The sequence below is a fragment of the Carettochelys insculpta genome, chromosome 27 (assembly GCF_033958435.1).
Source record: "Carettochelys insculpta isolate YL-2023 chromosome 27, ASM3395843v1, whole genome shotgun sequence".
NCBI lineage: Eukaryota > Metazoa > Chordata > Testudines > Carettochelyidae > Carettochelys > Carettochelys insculpta.
In genome coordinates this window covers 9,143,852-9,162,654 of record NC_134163.1, presented here as the reverse complement: position 1 = coordinate 9,162,654, position 18,803 = coordinate 9,143,852, and the positions used below count along the sequence as shown (strand labels likewise).

The window sequence follows — 18,803 nt, the reverse complement described above, 5'->3', positions numbered from 1 at the left end:
TCACTGGATGGCTGCAGTGCAGGGTGGGAAGCATCTGATCAGGCTGGCGCAGGGAGGAAGAGGAGGGGGAGGAGCTGGTGGGGTGGGGGTCGAGTGGCCATTGGAAGCTGCATCTGGAAGGAGAGAGACAACGGGCGGTTGGGCTTTGAAACTTGCCTTGGTAATTTTTACAACTGTTACTAACATTTTGCGGCTGTGTGAACCAAGGGAATGATAAAGGTAATCAAACCACATGCTTCAGAGCCCCCGGCTGGCCATTGTGGGGCGTGACCAGGAAGGAGTCTGCTCTCCCATCTGCCCTCATGCCTTCCACCTCGTTGTCAGGGGCTAGAGAGAGAGGAGGACAGAGCCTGTTGCCCTCTGGTACGTCAGTGGGGGATAGCGCTGAAGGTGGGATGCCTGACCCATGGCCTGAGCCAGCCTGGAGGCATCCGTGTTTCAAAAGGCAGTGCTGCCTAGTGCTTTCAGAACAGGCATCGGTTGGGTGTGTTCTGCTCCTAGCTGTGCCATGTGGCCCCGGGTGTGATGATGCTCCGTGCCTCAGTTTCCCTACTGGGGATGCTCTGAGGTTGGGGTCCCTGCTGCTTGCCAGAAGCTCTGATCGCCACAGAGGGTCTGCTGTTGCTAGAAAGATCAGTCTGAGGACCAGCGTCATTTGTGTCAGTGTCTGGAAGAAGGAAGATGCTGGAAGCGGGGGTGGTTGGAGCAAGGGGAGGAAGTGGGTGACATAGGTAAGCCCCAGCCAGAGGGCTCATTCAGGCTAGGCACACGGGCCTTACCCAGCTCTGTCCAGTGCCAGAGCAAAGACAATCACAGCCAGGTCAGCAAGTCCCTCCAGCCCCGCGTTGGAGGTGGCACACACCTGAGGCTTCAGAGGAAGGGCCCATGATGCGTCTTATGACGTCGTAGGGGAAACAAGTCCCGGCTGTACCTGAGGCTCAGTTCACTGCGTGACGCGGGGTGGGCGGCTGGAGGGGTGTGCCTGGGGGTCGCAGAGAGACAGGGAGGTGGAAAGGGCACTGCTGTGGGAGTAGGTAGGCTGCAGGGAGGCAGGGGAGAGAACTACACTGTGCCTGAGGACAGAGACAAGCTCCCGCATGAAGCTCTGCAGCAGCCCGGCCTGGGGGGTATCCAGAGAGTCGCCCGTTGGGTAAGAATATTGCAGGGTGGGAGCCTGCCCAGGAGGGGCCAGCTGGGCTGAGAGAGGGGCTGTGGCAGGGGACCCGACTGGCCCATGTAGAGGACCCTGGTGGAGACAGACTAGAGAGATGCTGAAGCAGAGCTGAAAGGCGGCCTGAGGAGAGAACCCAGGCATGGTAACTGCTCAGACCCTCCAGGGGGCAGAATCGGACCCCTGGGCCTAGCTGGCGGGACCCCCCACCCGCCATTTCTGGCTGCCCCAGGAGCCTCTTTGCGCTGCACTGCAGGGCCAGGTGGGGAAAAGCAGGCCGGGTGCAGTCGGGGGCCAGGAGAGCAGAGAGAGAGTGTGTGGGTGGGAACCATGAGCCAGCAGGCAGAGGGGCACGCGGAGATACCACGATTCCCTGACTTCACCGAAAGGGCTCAGGGAAAGTCTCCGCAGAAAGCCTGTGTCAGAATGACAAGAGCTGCAGGGCTCTCCGGGGCTGGGTGCGTGCCAGAGAGGCCGCTCTCGCTCACAGGCAGGGCGAGGAGCAGCTCCCGGCAGGAGGTGAGAGACGCGTCCCTGCCTGGCAGACCATTGCATGCGGTGGGCCTCACAAGACAGGGCTGAGGAGGGGCTTGCGGAAGCTCTGGGTGTGGGTTTGCAGGGAGAAGTGAATGCTGGTGAAAGGATTTCAGGTAGAGATTTATGGGGCAGATGAACCTCCCCCCGACATCCTCCCATCCCCGCAGACAGGCTGCCTGGGGCCTTGGTCACGTGAAAAGCGTGGGAAAGCGCTGGGAGGACACGAGGAGCTGTCCTGTGGGGGCTGGCGGAAGGGCCTGTGAGTTACATTTAGGCTCAGGAGCGTGTGGTGGGTTTGTCGTCTCTGTCGCCCTTTGCTCCCACTGTTGTGACTTTCTGCCCTTGGCCTGGCTGTGGTGTGATAAGAAGCCTGGCCACTATAAATAGCTCAGCGCTGGGGGGTGAAGGGAAGTGGTGATCCCGAGTGCAAATGTGGCAGCTGGTGTGTCCTGCTCTTGGGAGCTGGGAATCCGAGGGCTCTGTGAGTGCTGGTGGGAAGGGCTGGCTGCTCTAGCGAGCGCCCCGGGCTGGGCTGGGCGGGGGGGAATGTGGCTAACCTATTGAGAGACGCAGGCCGGAGAGGCCGCGCTGGGTCACCAGAAGCTGGTGGAGTCCGGAGGGATCATCCGCCCCAGGCACAGACAAGGTGTCCTCACACCAAGGGTGCGAGATGGGCACAAAGGGGGTGCAGCCTGTTCACCAGGTGCGCGCGCTCCCGATTGGCCAACGTCTTCACCTCCCGAGCAACGCTCAGCACCAACCCAGGAGCTCTCCCGGCCCGGCCCGCCCGTTCCCAGGACTTTGGGAGGTGCCCTGTGAGCGTTCCACCTCAGCGCCCGGGTGCACATCCTGGGGGCCCTTGGCTTGCACCCAAACGCTCTTGTGCGTCTGGGTAGCACTCTGCGAGGCACCCGCTGTGCAGTTAGCCAGCGCCTTCTGCTTGTGCCTACGCAGCGGGTGTGTGCTGTGCCCACGGGCCCCTTCTCGGGCGTGTCCTGCAGATACTCGTGGGCTTTGCGGGTGTGGCGTGAGTCGGTCGTGTGCACATTTGTGCGCACGCATGGCCCTTTCCCTGCAGAAAAACTCAGCCGGCATGGTGCCAGCCTGCTTTATGACAGGCGGGAAATGAGGCTTAAAGGAAGGGAAGGGGCGGGGGTGGAAGGAAGGCGCATGGCCGGGGAAGGGGAGAGCGGAGATGGAAGTGCACGCTAAATCTGAGCAGGATGTCTCGTCTGGGTAGCGAGGAGTCTCAGGCAGCTTGCGAAAGGCTGCAGGTAAATGAAAAGGCGGCTGCGATGTCTCCTGGGGGGCCTATTGAGAGGGGCCGATCATTCAGCAACAGGTGGCAAAAGCCGGGAACGGCCTCCCGGAGGGGAGATACCGACTCTTTAATTATTGCGAATGCGTCGTCAGTGGCTTTTTTTTTTAAGAAAAGCCCAGGCAAAGGACTAATCTCTGGGCTGGAGTCCGGAGCAGCTGATGGTGTCTGGCGCAGATGTGACGGAGCAGTTGGCTGTGGTCCGCTGACAGCGGCAGGTGCAGAGAACCAGCACCAAGTGGCCATTCTCTCCCACCCGTAGCCACTGCCAGGGGCCAGCAGGGAGCCAGGAGGGACTGGGTGAGCAGTGGGCAGCTAGGGAAGCAGTCAGTCAAGACAGAGGGACAGACAGAGACCTTGCAGAGGGTGACAGCACTGCAACATGGTCATGGAGGGTGGAGCCTGGGCAGGTGTGTGGCTTGCAGCCCACCCTGTGTTGAACATTGAAGAGCAAAAGGTGGTCTTACGGCTAGAAGCCAAGAGACCTGGGTTCAGTTCCCAGCTCCCTGGATGACCTTGGTCAAGTCACTTAACCTTTATATTCCCCCCATGGAGATAATTAACTTCCTCTTGGCTCAGGCCAGACAGACACGAGCTCATTGGCGACTCTCACTGTGTGTGCAGAGCCTGAGTTTGTGCAAGGTGTCCCGATGCGACTGTCAGACAAGTACCACGAGCAGCGGCTGCTTGGGAGGCAAGGTGTAGCTGTACGTACTGTGTGCTTGGAGGACTGGAGAACGGATGTGTTGCCTGTGTGACCGCCTTGCGTGTGGAAGGGGCTGTGAGACGGTTGTGCGTGAAGGAACGGATGCTTCCGAGTGTGTGGATGGGTGGTGGTGGTTATGCACGTGGGTGTGCATTTAGTTGGGGGATAAAAGCTCAGCTATAAGTGGGCCCTTGTAGCCAAGAAGGCTTGTGGCATATTGGGGTGCATTAGGAGGAGCATTTCCAGCAGATCTAGAGGTTATTATTCCCTTCTGCTCGGCTCTGGTGAGGCCACATCTGGAGTATTGCATCCAGTTCTGGGCCCCCCAGTATGGAAAGGAGGTTTTTAAGTCCCAGCTTGACAAAGCCCTGGCTGGGATGATTTAGTTGGGGTTGATCCTGCTTTGGGCAGGGGGCTGGTCCCTATGACTCCTGAGGTACCTTCCAGCCCTAGGAGTCTGATTCTATGATTCACCTGCTCTTGGCATACCATCCCCATCAGCTCCGAAGGGCTTGGTGTCCTTCCCAGGCTGCTGGGTCCACTCTGAGCCAGAAGAGGAGGAGACTCCTTCTTGCCCTGGGTCTCAGCAGGGGCCCTGTGAATCTTGCGCCAGTGGTCGGAGCATGCCAGTGAAGATGGGAGGGAGGGCAGAGGGCTGGTGGGGAGTGGGGGGTCTTCTCAGCTCCTGTCCTTGCTGGGGGGCTGGGACGGAGGGGCAGCCAGGCCAGTTCTGAGTGGCTTGGGAGTGATGTTCTCTGAGGCTCACTTGCCAGCCCCAGCAGGGCCAAGGAGAGCCCAGGGCCCGGGTTTCCTGCAGGGGCATGTCAGGCAGGGAACGGCACTGAAGGGTATTTTCCCCTCTTTCTGTCTTCCTCCCATCTCTCCTCCCTACTGGAAGGCCAGGGCCCCAGGTGTGTGTTTGCCCAGGGCTCCGTGATGGGTTATCCGGGCATGATGCTGACACACAGGGTTCCGGTGCCCATGGAAATCACAGGGAATGGGAGCAGCTTGGCCAGGTGATGGAGCGGGGCATGACTTCCAGGACAGCCACAGCAGCGGATGCAGGCAGGCAGCGTACACCTGCTGTTGCCCTCCCACGTGGGCGCGTGCACGTGGAACACGTTCACTGTACACCACCACAGTACGCACCAGTGCACGGGGAGCTCCCACCACTTCCCCCCAAAACCCACCAGTGGGCACCTGCCAGGTACTGCGGACAGGCTGTAGTGCGGGGAGATGGGCCCAAAGTGCAGACGTGCCCAGACCTGCCTGTCAATTGCATGCCAGGGCGCACAAGGTGCCCACTGAGAGCACATGTTTGCCTGGGAAATGCCCATAATACAGCCATGAACCACGTGTGCATGGCCAGGGGGCAGGGAGGGGAGAACTGGGGGCTGTGCGTGGCCAGGGGCAGGGAGGGGAGAACCGGGGGCTGTGTGTGGCCAGGGGCAGGGAGGGGAGAACCGGGGGCTGTGCGTGGCCGGGGGGCAGGGAGGGGAGAACCGGGGGCTGTATGGCAGGAGGGTTCCCCGGCGGCCCCTGGTCCCCATGGGCTCTGCCAGCCATGGAGCCGGGTCCCCACCCCTGCGGCTCTTACTGGCTGTGTGAGCAAAGGGGGCTGGGAACTCTAGGGCAGCTCCAGCTCTTGCACCAGCCACAGCGGGAAGAGAGGAGGGAGCCCCATGGCACCAGCCACAGGAGCAGGTGTCCTGCACTGCCGGGTTCTGGCTTCTGCCTCCAGTCCACCCAGGGAGCTGGGAGCAGAGGGGTGGGTCAGTCCCCAGGACTTCCCCCTTTGGGGGGCAACATTCCCAGTGCCTCCCAGCTCTACCCTTGGGCTCAGGGGCTTCTGCTGCATGGGGAGCACCAGGGATCTGGGATTCAGCCCTGCCGCTCCTGGCTTCAGTGGGGGGCAGGGAGCGGGGATTCAGCCTGGGTGGAAGAGGGAGGGATGTGCCAGAGATCTGGGCCTCAGCCCTGCAGCTCCTGCTTCAGCCCTCCGGCTGAAAAGGCTTGTGCAACCCCTGCTGCCCCTGTGCGCACCCCGGGCTACCTCTCCTACCTGATCCGACCTCTCCCTGGCCACTGCCTACCCACACGGAGCTGCACTCGCAGCTGATTGACCAGCTGGGGGCCGGGAGGGATGCAAAAAGATACGGGACAATTTTCCTGGTGTTTTTAGAGGCAGGACACGTGGAAGAGGGCTTGAACCTGGGGCTGCTGGTCCCCCCACACTGAGTGCACCACCCAATCCCCACAGGGGCACCTGGGGCTTTCAGGCTGCACTCACAGAATGCACGCGTGCCCTCCCCAATCTCTACAGGTGCACAAATGCATCAGAGGACGCTCATCCCTTGTGCACTCCCCGAGCACATGTACGTGTAAATGACCACAAGCACCACAAAACACGGGCTCGTGTGCAAAGACAAATCCCGAGGCCAGGCAGGCCCGGCGCTGCCCCGTTATACTGGCGTCAGTCTGGCGTTAGCAGCTCTTTACGCGTAGCGTTAGCCAGCGTCCACTCCGACCTCTGGTGCGCTGTAGCCGTGTCCACCCAGGCCGTGAGTGTGTGGTAAGCGCCCACGCCGGAGAGTCGGCTAGGGCCGCCGGTAGGATTTCTGGGGCTCATTGCGATGCTATTAAACCGGTGGCCCAGTTCAAGTAGCTTTGAGACTGTAGCCTACCACGGTCAAAGTGACAGCACGGACCTGTTAGCTGCTTCCTCACCACTTGAATGACTCTCGTACAAGCTCCATGTTCAGCTAACAGGCCTGCTACGAGGCTGCTCTGCTTTAACGTTAACTAGCCCCTCTCTGGATAGAGACTCACCAGGCTGCCACAGCTCCAGAGCAGGGAGAGGCAGCGATGTTTCCTGTGAGCTGAACACTTGGGCAGCCGCCCAGGAGAGAGCCAGCTGACGCCCAGTTGATTAGCAGCGCACCGGCAGCGCAGGTTCCTATGGGGGGTGCACACCTGCACATGCCTCAGTGCACATAAAATTTATTCCCCAAGTGGATGTTAAAAAACGAGCGGGATCACTGATGGGCAGCGGCAGGGGGGTGGATGTGAAGACCCAGCGGTGCCCCACATTTCGGGGTGCCTTGCGCAGCTGCGTCTGGGCAGGGATGGCCCTGCCTGCCTTGCCACACAGTAACAATCCTGGTAAGGTCTCAGATAACGCCTGGAGGTCGTTCAGGTTTTAAACCAGGGTGGACGGTGGATCTCAGGGCCCCTCTGGCATGGGCCGTTCTCGGCCGCTGGCCAGCGAAGGGTCGGAAGCTGCAGAGCTGGGCGGTCCTTCACCCATCGCCTCCCACCCCAGCTGGGGACAGTTGTGGGGAGTTTCTCACCCACTCCAAAGTGCTCCTCTTCGGTGGATCTGATCAGCTGGAGGGGGAACTGGCTGCCTCACTGCTGACGAGGACGGGACTCCCTGACAGATCGCTGAGCAGCAGCCAGGTATCTCAGGCTGCAGCCTCAGACCCTTCTAACGAGCTCATTAATTAAAGGCTGATTTCCCTGTCAGCAGAACCCCCCACCGTCCCCACACATGCCCCCTCTCCAAGCCCCCGGCCCTCTGGTTCAGAAATTAATGGAGCTGCCAGTCCCGGATTCGGCAGGCAGCTGAGCGTGGTGGTCCTGTCGGGCTTTCCAGAAGCAGAGGGGGTGCAGAGCGAAGAGATGGGTGCTTGGGTGACTTTCAAGCCCAGGCGTCTGTTTCGAGGCTGCTCTGTCCTGCAGCCCTCCATGCTCCGTTCTTCCCCTGCTTTGCAGTCGCAAGGCTCCGTCTCTGCGCTGGCTCTGTCTGTTCACTCATCTACCCACATTTACCCTCCCGGCTCTGCACTTCCCAGCTGCGCTCCGTGGGGAAGGTGCTGGTTGGACCTTGTGTGCTAAGCAGGGTGGCAGCAGGGTCTGGCTTTGGGTCTGGAGGCCTCTGAGCGAAATCTCTCCCATCAGAATCCGTGCTGGCCTCAGTACAGTGCTGCAGGCAGTGGGGCGGATGGCTCAGTAGGGGGCGCTCTCCCCTGTAGGTCAGAACTGACCCCAGTGCTCTAGTGCAGTGCTAGGGGGCGCTGTGCTCCAGGCAGTGGTGCAGATGGCTCAGTAGGGGGCGCTCTCCCCTGTAGGTCCATCCTGACCCCAGTGCTCTAGTGCAGTGCTAGGAGGTGCTGTGCTCCAGGCAGTGGTGCAGGTGGCTCAGTAGGGGGCGCTCTCCCCTGTAGGTCAGAACTGACCCCAGCGCTCTAGTGCAGTGCTAGGGGGCGCTGTGCTGCAGGCAGTGGGGCGGATGGCTCAGTAGGAGGCGCGCTCTGACCCGAGTGCCCTGTTTCAGTAGTCGGGGGCGCAGTGCTGCAAGGAGCAGGCGGAGTCATTGTGCAATAAGTCTCCAGTCCCTAGTGAGGATGTGCCTCATTTCACAGTCCCTATCTCACACACACACACACACACGTAGTTCCTTTTTGGTGTCCCAAATATGGGACTGTCCCACCTAATACGGGCTGGATGGTCACCGTGCAAGGCTGGCGCTGCCTGTTAGGTGCTGCAGGGAGCGGATCAGGCATGAGAGGGCAGGGAGCTGGAGGAGGAGCGAGTGTCGTGTTATGGGAGGGGAGCAGGGGCTGCGTGGAAGATGTGAGGTGGTTTGTGTGTGAAGTGGTGGCTGAGGCGTGAAGGGTGTTTGTGCTGATTTGAATTGAGTGTTGCATGTGGCCAAGTGTTGTGGTCGGGGAGACACAAAGTTTTGTGGAGTTTTGTGTTGCTTTGGAAGGAGCGGGTTTGTGGCGTGGGAGGTGCGGGGGTTGTGTTATGCGTCTGGGAGTGTATCGAGTGGGGTGTGTTTGCATAGAGCATGGGTGTGGTGTGGGAGGGCTGTGTATGCTGGGTGGGGAGGGTTGAGTGTACATTGGGGGGCAGTGTTGGGCTGGGGGTGTTTTTCGGAAGGGGCTTGTGTTGTTGGGCTGAAGTGGGGGGGTGTGCATGCTGGGCTGGGGTGGGATTGTGAGGGGGCTGTGTGTGTGCTGGCTGAGGGTGGGCGGATCATGTGCGTTCGGTGGGTGTGGTACGGGGTGTGCGTGTTGAGCTAGAGTGTGCTGGCCGGCTTGTTGTGGAGGCCTGAGGAGGGGGCTGCGTTCCCTAGAAGGCTCTTTGCCTGGCGAGGCCCCTCTCGAGTTACTGATACATCCCTGGCCCGGCGAGGGGCTGGCTGGGCCTGATCGGAGCCCCTGCTGAGGGAGGTGTCCTTGTGATAGGTCACAGGCGCCAGGCTCCAGGGCCAAGGTCTGGTCATCTCTTCAGTTCCTGTCTTCTCCCCGTGCGTCGCGGTCCAGCTGCTTCCCTCCCCACCCAACCTCTGCGCTAATGAGCTGCAGCGGCCTCTTTGCCAAGCCGCTTTCAAAGGGGCAACTTGCGGAGAGGAGGCTGCTAAAGACGCGGGGAAGAGATGCTTCCAGGCTGCCAGCCGCTAGTGCCAAGTCACTTTCATGGACCTCCCTGTTTGTGTGCAGGGGCGAGGGCTGTACGTGTGGTTATGAGCGGGGTGTGCATGCTGTGGGCACATGTGAGTGGGTGTGAGTGTGCACACCAATGCATGAGTTTGTGTGTTGTGTGGGCATGGGAGTGTGCTGCAGCGCGTGCAGTTGTGTTCATGTGAGTGTGAAGTGTGTGTACTTGCAGGTGCACGCGGGTGTGCATGCCTCTGTGACTGTGTGTGCATTTGTGCAAATGCATTAGAGGGAGCACTTGTGCATGGGCGTGCATGTCGGTGAGGGTGTACATGGGTGAGTCGGTGAAGGACTATGCGTGTGAGGGCACAAATGTGTGTGTGACGGCGTAGGAGGCTGTGTAGAAAGTGAACGTGTGTGTTTGCATGTGAGTGCCTACATCCGTGCGTACGAGTGCACGTGGATACAGATGAGTGTGTGCGACCCTGCTTGCACTCACAGCTGGCCAGCGTGTGGGTTCCAGGGGCTTACTGACAGCAGGAATGATTCAGAGCAACGTTCTCGCCCTGTCCAGCCCGCGGGAGCCTTCCTCCGGCGGAGACTGGCTCTGAGCTCCTGCAGCTGGTGCTTTGGCAGAATGCTACTTATCCCCCCAACAACAACACCCTCCACGGCCTTTTGGGAGCCTCTCTGGCTGCTCTGGGTCCTGCTGATCGCTGCACAGCAACAGAGAAGAACTGCTGGGAGTTTGGTACAAGACTGAGACCAGCTACTCCCTCCACGCTGCCATCAAACGCCACTGGGATTCATGCCCAAGGAGGGTTCGAACAGGTGAGGTACCCGCACCTGTGAGCTGGTGCCCCAGAAGCAGTGGGAAAAGGCCAGACTTTCCCCAGATCCAGATGTTTGCTATTTGAGCATCACATGAAAACAATCACAAGTTGGCAAGGGCCCAGCAGTCTGGACTGGAGCTATTTCTTGGGCAGCTTTTGTATGTCTACAGATGCCTACGTGTTTTTGCTCAGTTTTTATCCTCCTCAGACTAATAATAACCCCTGGGCAACATCAGGCCGAAATCTCCTTCTGTCCCCCAAGTCTTGTGGTGCTGTTGCTTCTTCTGCCTTGCTAGTTTGTTTTGGTAGGGTTACTCCGAAATTCTGGGCCCTGCCTCCTGGTTTATTATGATAGAGTAGCTCAAAGAAAGCTGCAGTCTGCAGCCAGTGCTTGCAAGGGCTGTGTGGTATCCTGGTTTACCACTGTCAGGCTGCACAGCACAGATGGGCTTTGCTTTGTTATTGGCAGAATTGTTTACGAGGCCTGGGCACCCGTCAGTTATTTTTTTTTTAATGGAAAAATCTATTTTGAAAAAGAGCAACAGAAACTGGTGCTTTGAGGAGGGAAAAAAGCACGTCCTGAAATTTACAAAGAGACAGAAGATGAAAACAAGGCAGGTCAGACCCAGTGCCAGGCAATCTCTTTTGAAGTTGTTACTTAAACTTGGAGATGTGGTGGTGATAACAAACGGGGGAATAATTGACATGCAAATGAAGCGCCGTATTTTTGGTGCCTCTGAGAGCCGCGCTGTGAATTCCACCGGGGATTCGTTCACGTGTTTTAATGTTTAAAGTCAACCCTGGACACTTTGGAGAATAATTCAATTTCTTTTACAGCCCTGGGTACATCAAAATGGTCTTTAAAAATATACCGGGCTGTGTCACCCTCCATCTGATGGCTCATAATTCCGCCTTTGTAAAACATTAAAGAGGAGCTGCAATCCGAAACGAAAGCCTAACAGCCTGCGACTGGCAGAGGAAATAGATCCGATGCTCGAGAGCGCTTATGGACTCAGAAGGCCGCTGTGACTATCTGAGCTCATCACACTCTTTAATGTATTCGTCACGTGACACAGGGCAGTGCTGTTCTGTCCAGGTTCCACAAGGGAAACTGAGGCATGGTGGGGTACTATCAAGGCTTGAGGCCAGGCCTTTGCTGCTTCCACCGGGCACGGTAGTTGAGTCGAGGGACTGGGCGCAACACACACTCTGACTCACTCCCATTGCTTGAGGAGTATGCTCACTTTGAATCACAGCATCCCTAATGGGCTCATGTATGGAGGATGGGCAGGAGAGGATTTAAAACCCCATAGTTATGAGCTGATTTGCCCAAAGCCACAGAGAAAGTCCGTGGCAGAGCCAGGACTTGAACCCAGGTCCCTCTAGCCCTGGGACCAGCCCTGACCATTAGATCCCCTTCCCTTCCTGTGAGTCTTACGGAAAGAGCATCCAAGGGAAGAGCTGGGAACTCCGTTGCTCAGAAGAGCAAAGAGAGAGGCCTGGAATTGTCAACAGTGACACGTGCTTTTGGGTCACCCAGCTGCAGAGACCACCAAGGGGCCGGCTGTTCTGAGGGGCAGATGCTCAGCACTTTCTAACCCCCTCCTTCGAAGCGTCTGATGTGGGGCGAGCGGCGTTTGGAAAGCTGGACCTGGAGTGACAAAGGAAATAGCTTTGTGCCACCAGGCAGCGCTGACCTGTGGAGCTCATTCCTGCCGGGAGCTTAGCAGAATTCCAGGAAGTGCCTGTTAGTCTAAAAGGTGCCACAGGGCTTCTTGTGGTTTGAGCAAGGGTCTGAACATTCGCACAGGTGGTGGGAACAGCCAGAGCTATGAGCATAAAGCATCAAAAATTAATAGAGAAGAGTATTTCAGCGGACATAAACCTTCCATGCCAACCTCTAGCAAAGGGGAGAAGGAGGTTTTCCCCTAGATGACCCCATAACTGCCTCCTACTGGGGTCTTGCACCCGCCCTGAAGCACTTGGTGCTGGTCACAATGGGCAAAGGAGACAGGAATACACAGTCCCTGGCAGTGTTTCCTGTAAGCTGAATGCCAGGAGATTCTCGGGTGCCACTCACGTGATTAGCAGAGCACCCACAGCTGCCCACCGCTGGCAGCGTCTGGTTCGACTGGTGGTGCACATCTGTCATGTCCTGGTGCACACAACAAAATTTATTCTGCCCCGGGATGGAAAAAATTAGAGGGAACCCTGGTCCCTGGATCTGAGCCTGTCTAGCAGCCCCTGTGAGCACAGGCTGCATGTGTCTCTGTACCATGATTTTCCCAAATGCCATTCTCATCGACAGGGGCAGGGGATTAGGAAACGTCAATGGTGTCCGAATCACAGTGATCCCATTGATAATGTTAACAATCAGCCCGTCCATCCCTCCCTTCCTGGGCCGTCCCTGGTGCCTGAGGGCGGCAGGGTTGGGGTCCCGCATGCTGCTTGTTCGGAGCCTGTGGGCTCTTCTCAGGAGGTGAGTGGCCAGGTCGGGCCTTGCTTAGCGCCTCCCAGCTGGGAATCTGCCTAGTGCCTTTGACGCTGGCTGGCGAGGGGGATGAAATATCGACTCTGCGTTCGGTTGGCTGACTGCCCGGAGTCCTATATTAGAGACCCCTTTGTGAGAAGAGGCAGCTTTTAATTTCCAATTATGCCGGCTCCTTCTTGCTGCCTGTCAGAGGCGCCTGTATTATTTACGGCCTATCCTGGCTGGGGATGAGGGCTCGGGGCAGCGCAGTGTACAGCCGGGCAGACAACGAAGCGGGAGGGGAAGGCAGGCAGGAAAGAGGGTGGCTATTGACGGCAGAGCAGCTACAAGGCTGCCTGCCTGCAGATCTCCATGTGGGGGCGGATTCTGGTGCTGGGCAGAAACACAGTCACTTCTTGGGGCTGCAGTTTGCCAGGGGCTGGGATGGAGCAGAGAGAGACCCTCGTGTCTTTGGGGGGCAGGTGCCCAGGGCCGGGATATTACAGAGGTCCTGGGATGCACTTATGTTATCTGGCTGGAGACTTCCATGGCTGGGGCAGACCCAATGGGATGCACCAGTCGTGTCTTCTGGCTAGAGGTCTCTGATGCTGGAGGATCCCATCCCCGGTGGTAGGGAGCGTGGCCTGTGCATTTCCCCGTTCTTCGCAGCTCTTGCTTTGCAGGACATGGCTGAAGGCATGTGCTCCCTTCCCCCCCAGCCCAGCCAGCTCTTACACCTGTGCTGAGGTTGAACCATGGGCACCAGCCTCTCGTCTCTGATAGGAATGCTTGGGGCGGGCTGGGAAACGGACTTCTGCTCCCTTGCCTGTCTCTGTGTCAACTCCCTGAAGGGGGCTCTAAAGAGGATGGGGAGAGGCTGTTCTCAGTAATGAGGGTTGGCACAACAAGGAGCAATGGTCTCAAGTTGCAGAGGGGGAGAAGTAGGTTGGATATTAGGAAAAACTATTTCCCCAGGAGGTGGTGAAGCACTGGAATGTGTTACCTAGAGAGGTGGTGGGTTCTCCATCCCTGGAGGTTTTTAAGTCCCAGCTTGACAAGTCCCTGGTTGGGATGATTTAGTTGGGGTTGGTCCTGCTTTGGGCCGGGGGCTGGACTCAATGACTTCCTGAGGTCCCTCCCAGCCCTGGGATTCTGTGTTTCTCTGAGTTTCCCCATAAAAGTTCCACCTTTTCCTCCGTCTGGAGTCCTCAACCACCAGCTTCAGCCTGTGTCTCAGCAACCACCTCCTGCTGTGTTAAAGGAGCCCCAAAGGCAGGACGGGGGAGACATGCGTCCACCCGTAAAATCCCACTGGCTTATTGCAGTGTGAGCAGCACGAACTTTTGAGCTGCTGCCCCCACACACTCACCTTCCTGCACCCTCTTCCCCCCAGGGAAGGGCTGCAGGTGGCACAGCACGGCAGTTCAGGTGCTGTGGTGTAATTTCACCCTTGACGGCTTCTTCTGCCTGGGACGCAGAGGGGTAGAAGGCGTTTTGATTGAACCAGAGTCTCAGCTCGCTGGTTACATGAAATTGACTAATCAATTAAATTGTTGCTTACTTGTTAATTACAGCAACTGGACAGCAGCCAAGGACCCTGGGTCCTGGTTCTTTGACTTCCCCCCGTGCCCTCAGTTCTAGGCATCCCCGGATTTGGCCAGTGTATTCACTCTTGCTTCCAGAGAGCTGCAGCCGGTTGGCTGTACGGTTCTGGCACAGGTGGAGGGGACCCAGCAGCCTTTTGCCCCAGGAGCGTCTGTTCCTGCGGAGGGGAATGTAGCAGCAGGATGGGGAAGTCGGCGGTGGGTGGGGGGTGTTGGTTAAGCTGTCTGTTTCAGGCTCCAATGTATTTCAATTGATTTTCCAACACTCCGTACATCTCGATCTGATTGCATTTCAGACAAGAAACAAGTGCACAGCAGCTGAGTGCTGAGCTATCTTTGGGTTATAATGAGAAAATATCACTCACTGCCTCCCTTGCTCCTGCTGCTCCGGAAGGCAGCAGGGGTGCTGTAAGAGGAGGGAAGGCTGGTCCAGCAGTTGGTGTGCCAGCCTAGGATTTGGAGGCCTGGCTTCTGATCCCTCCTCTGCCACAGACTTCTTCTGTGTCCCTAGGCAGGTCATTTAGCCTCCCTGCACAGCTGTTCCCCATCTGTAACCGGGGCTAGAAGTGTTGTCAAGATAAAAGCATGAACCAGAACAAGGTGCTCGGGTATTAATGGGGTTGACTAAGTAAAACAAAAGCAACAGGGCAGTGGGGATTCGTCAGGAGGTTCTCGGTGCGGAAGCTCAGCCAAAAAGTTGTCCAAATGTATCAGGAACCTTTGAGGTTTTCCAATGCACTACCAAGGAAAGGGTTAATCCAGAGCCGCTTAGAAGGGTAGGTTCTGGAGGGGCCCTGTCTAGTCCAGCCCCTGCAATGAGACGGGACCAAGTAACCGAGACCATCCTGAATTGGGGCTTGTCCAACCTGTTCTTACACACGTCCAGTCCGGGATTCCATCACCTCCCGTGGGAGGCCAAGACAGAGCCTAACCACCCTGCTAGTCAGAAGGTTTTCCCTGGTATCTAACTGAAATCTCCCCAGCTGCAGGTGAAACCCCTTGTTTCTTGTCTTACCTTCTGCGAACAAGAACAATGGGTCACTCTCCTGACGAAGTGGGTCTTTGCCCACAAAAGCTGGTGCTCCAGAATATATGTTAGTCCGTAAGGTGCCACAGGACTTCTTGTTGTTCTCCTCTTTATAGCAACTCTTAGCCTAGCTGAAGGCTTTTACCAGGCCTTCCCCAGTCTTTTTTCCCCAGCACTGGACAGGCCCAGTTTTCTTAACCTTTCTCTTTAGCCTGCCCACCTGAGGCACCTGTGTGAGCTGCTGCCTTTGGCCGCAGAGGCCCCGGAAGAGAGAAGGGAGACAGGCACAGTGTGGCAACCAGCAGTGTAGCCTGCGCCTGTATCCAGTCCCCTGGAGTAAGAGACGAGGGCAGCGGGGTTCAGAAGCTGCTTTGATTTTTGCCACCCTGGGACACCTTGTCTCGGTTTAAATCACAGGCTTTGTTCAGGAAATCCAAGCAGAAGCTTCTGCGGTGCACACCACTGTCCCTGATCCTCATCCCACCCACTCTTCTTTGGGCCAGATTCTTCAGAGAGCTCAGCCCTCTCCAGCTCTCGACTGCGCCATGCCATTGTGTTGAGTTTTGTGCTGGGCTGTGCAGGAACTCAGGACCCCGGGGCTGTGACGGGAGCAGATCTCACTGATCAGATGCTTCCTTTCGGGGCCACGATGAGAACCACGTGACTAAAAAGCCCTGCACTGTGGAGAGCCCTCGGAGGTCCTTGCATAAAGGCTGATGTCTCCAGTCCTGAACTGAGTAGCATCAGTTTCACCTACTATGGGCCTTCAGTCGCAGCTCAGAACCAGCCGGCAATCCATCTGCAATGCCGCGACTGAGCTACAATTGGATGTCTCTCTGTCTCCTCCTCCCTCCGTCCATTTTCTCCCCTTTTCTAACTCTCCATGAGCATGTGGACTAGGTTTCCACATCGGCTCGTTCTCCCTGAGCTGCATCAGTCACTCAGAGAGGCTGGAAGAAGGAGCAGTGGTGCGGGGCGCTGCGGAGAAAGTGACAAGCAAGGGCGGTCGATCGGGCAGTCGGTGTCAGAGCAGGGGCTCGGGCAAGGGCTGGAGGGGTTAGTAACGTTTGGGTCCTCCCCTGCAGGGGGAGCATGTTGGGGTGCAGGTTTCTGCTTGAGACCCTCCAACTCACATCGCACCCGGCCTGCAAGGGAGGGGGTTACTTCCCCAGCACCCTGGCAGGAACAGCTGGGAGTGTGAAGAACCAGAGAGCGTGGCCTGTGTGTGTGCAGGAGGCGGTGTTTGTGAGCGGTGTGCGTGATGAGGGGATGGTGCGCAGGGGGTAGGGGAAGGTGGTGCATGTGAGTGGCCGGTGGGTGTGTGTGCGTGACAGCCCGGGGGAGGGGGAAGGTGCGCAGAGGGTGGTGTGTGTGAATGTGTCGGGGTTGGGAGGGGGAGGGGCAGGGGGTATTTATTTCACTGTCCCGTCATCCCACCCCTGTGGCAAACCCATGTCCTGCTGGGCTGATGGGCGTGTTGGACCCTCACCCCCCTCCAGCCCCTTCATCTCTGCCTCCCATCGCCTGCATCCCACCCTTCTTCCCTATCCTCTGGCCCCTCTCGCCTCACTCAGCCCGACCAGGAGGCCTGGGGACCGTGGGGCCTTTGACAGGCTGATGGAGAAAGGGTCACCGTGGCAGAGCACAGCCTGTCCTCCTTCAGCTCAGGTGTGGCACCTAACCAGGTTCTTAGATGGCTGCTCTCCCCGTAGTAGCCTGAGTACTGGGGCAGCATGAAGGGAAACTTCTCCACTGGACAGAGCATCACACAACCCAGCTGCGGTGCTGTGCCCTACCCACTGAATGCCCAAGAGCGTCTGCCTCCCCAGCTGCCTCCGTCTGCCTGTGCTGCACACCTTTCCAGTCCTCCTCCTCCGTCTGCCTGTGCTTCACACCTTTCCAGTCCTCCTCCTCCGTCTGCCTGTGCTGCACACCTTTCCAGTCCTCCTCCTCCGTCTGCCTGTGCTGCACACCTTTCCAGTCCTCCTCCTCCGTCTGCCTGTGCTGCACACCTTTCCAGTCCTCCTCCTCCTCTGTCTGTGCTGCACACCTTTCCAGTCCTCCTCCTCCGTCTGCCTGTGCTGCACACCTTTCCAGTCCTCCTCCTCCTCTGCCTGTGCTTCACACCTTTCCAGTCCTCCTCCTCCGTCTGCCTGTGCTTCACACCTTTCCAGTCCTCCTCCTCCGTCTGCCTGTGCTTCACACCTTTCCAGTCCTCCTCCTCCGTCTGCCTCTGCTTCACACCTTTCCAGTCCTCCGTCTGCCTGTGCTGCACACCTTTCCAGTCCTCCTCCTCCGTCTGCCTGTGCTGCACACCTTTCCAGTCCTCCTCCTCCGTCTGCCTGTGCTGCACACCTTTCCAGTCCTCCTCCTCCGTCTGCCTGTGCTGCACACCTTTCCAGTCCTCCTCCTCCGTCTGCCTGTGCTTCACACCTTTCCAGTCCTCCTCCTCCGTCTGCCTGTGCTGCACACCCATCCAGTCCTCCTCCTCAGTCTGCCTGTGCCGCATACCCTTCCGGTACTCCTCCTCCATCTGCTGGCCTCCATGCAGTGTGTAAGCATATTGTGCCTGGGTCTTGCAGTGGGTTGTGTCGGGTGCAGTACTGGGGTCTGGCAATGCGTTGTGCTGGGAGGGCAGTGGGTTGTGTCGGGGATGCAGTGCTGGGGTGTGGCAGTGGGTTGTGTTGGGGTTGCAGTGCTGGGGTCTGGCAGTGGGTTGTGTTGGGGGTCCAGTGCTGGGGTCTGGCAGTGGGTTGTGTTGGGGGTGCAGTGCTGGGGTCTGGCAGTGTCTTGTGTCGGGGTTGCAGTGCTGGGGTCTGGCAGTGGGTGTGTTGGGGGTGCAGTGCTGGGGTCTGGCAGTGGGTTGTGTCAGGGTTGCAGTGCTGGGGTCTGGCAGTGGGTTGTGTTGGGGGTGCAGTGCTGGGGTCTGGCAGTGGGTGTGTAGGGGGTGCAATGCTGGGGTCTGGCAGTGGGTGTGTTGGGGGTGCAGTGCTGGGGTCTGGCAGTGGGTTGTGTTGGGGTTGCAGTGCTGGGGTCTGGCAGTGGGTGTGTAGGGGGTGCAATGCTGGGGTCTGGCAGTGGGTGTGTTGGGGGTGCAGTGCGGGGGTCTGGCAGTGGGTTGTGTTGGGGTTGCAGTGCTGGGGTCTGGCAGTGGGTGTGTAGGGGTGCAGTGTGGGGGTCTGGCAGTGGGTTGTGTCGGGGTTGCAGTGCTGGGGTCTGGCAGTGGGTGTGTTGGGGTGCAGTGTGGGGGTCTGGCAGTGGGTGTGTTGGGGGTGCAGTGTGGGGATCTGGCAGTGGCTTGTGTTGGGGGTGCAGTGTGGGGGTCTGGCAGTGGCTTGTGTTGGGGGTGCATTGCTGGGGTCTGGCAGTGGGTGTGTTGGGGGTGCAGTGCTGGGGTCTGGCAGTGGGTGTGTTGGGGGTGCAGTGCTGGGGTCTGGCAGTGGGTGTGTTGGGGGAGGCGCTGTGCAGTCCAGTCCATGGTGTCTCTGTCCCTGCAGCCCTTTGTTTTCTGTGGCCTCCTCTGAGTGGGTGCACCCTGGGTGAACGTGATGTGGGGGGAAGAGGTGGGGTGAGGCTGATGGAGGAGGAGAGTGGGGGGGCGTGGATGAAAGGAGCTGAGCAGGGGGAGAAAAGAACAGCTTTTCCCAGCATATTTGGGATTCTTTTGTCTGGGAATGACCCATTTTCCTTCAC

General features: G+C 58.3%; 1 protein-coding gene across 5 annotated transcripts in view; it reads left to right on the top strand.

The window, feature by feature from the left end:
- The window catches only part of SEMA6B (semaphorin 6B), an 89,634-nt gene that overhangs the window by 37,840 nt on the left and 32,991 nt on the right, over positions 1–18,803 (top strand). The window contains exons 1-2 of one of the 5 annotated variants that reach the window (XM_074978319.1): positions 8,985–9,012; positions 9,751–10,007. The exons of the other annotated variants lie outside the window; for them this stretch is intronic. Of the exons in view, the coding sequence (XP_074834420.1) occupies positions 9,985–10,007 (23 nt within the window). The 5' untranslated portion in view covers positions 8,985–9,012; positions 9,751–9,984. Of the gene's footprint in view, positions 1–8,984; positions 9,013–9,750; positions 10,008–18,803 lie in introns of those variants that run through there. 5 annotated transcript variants of the gene reach the window in all.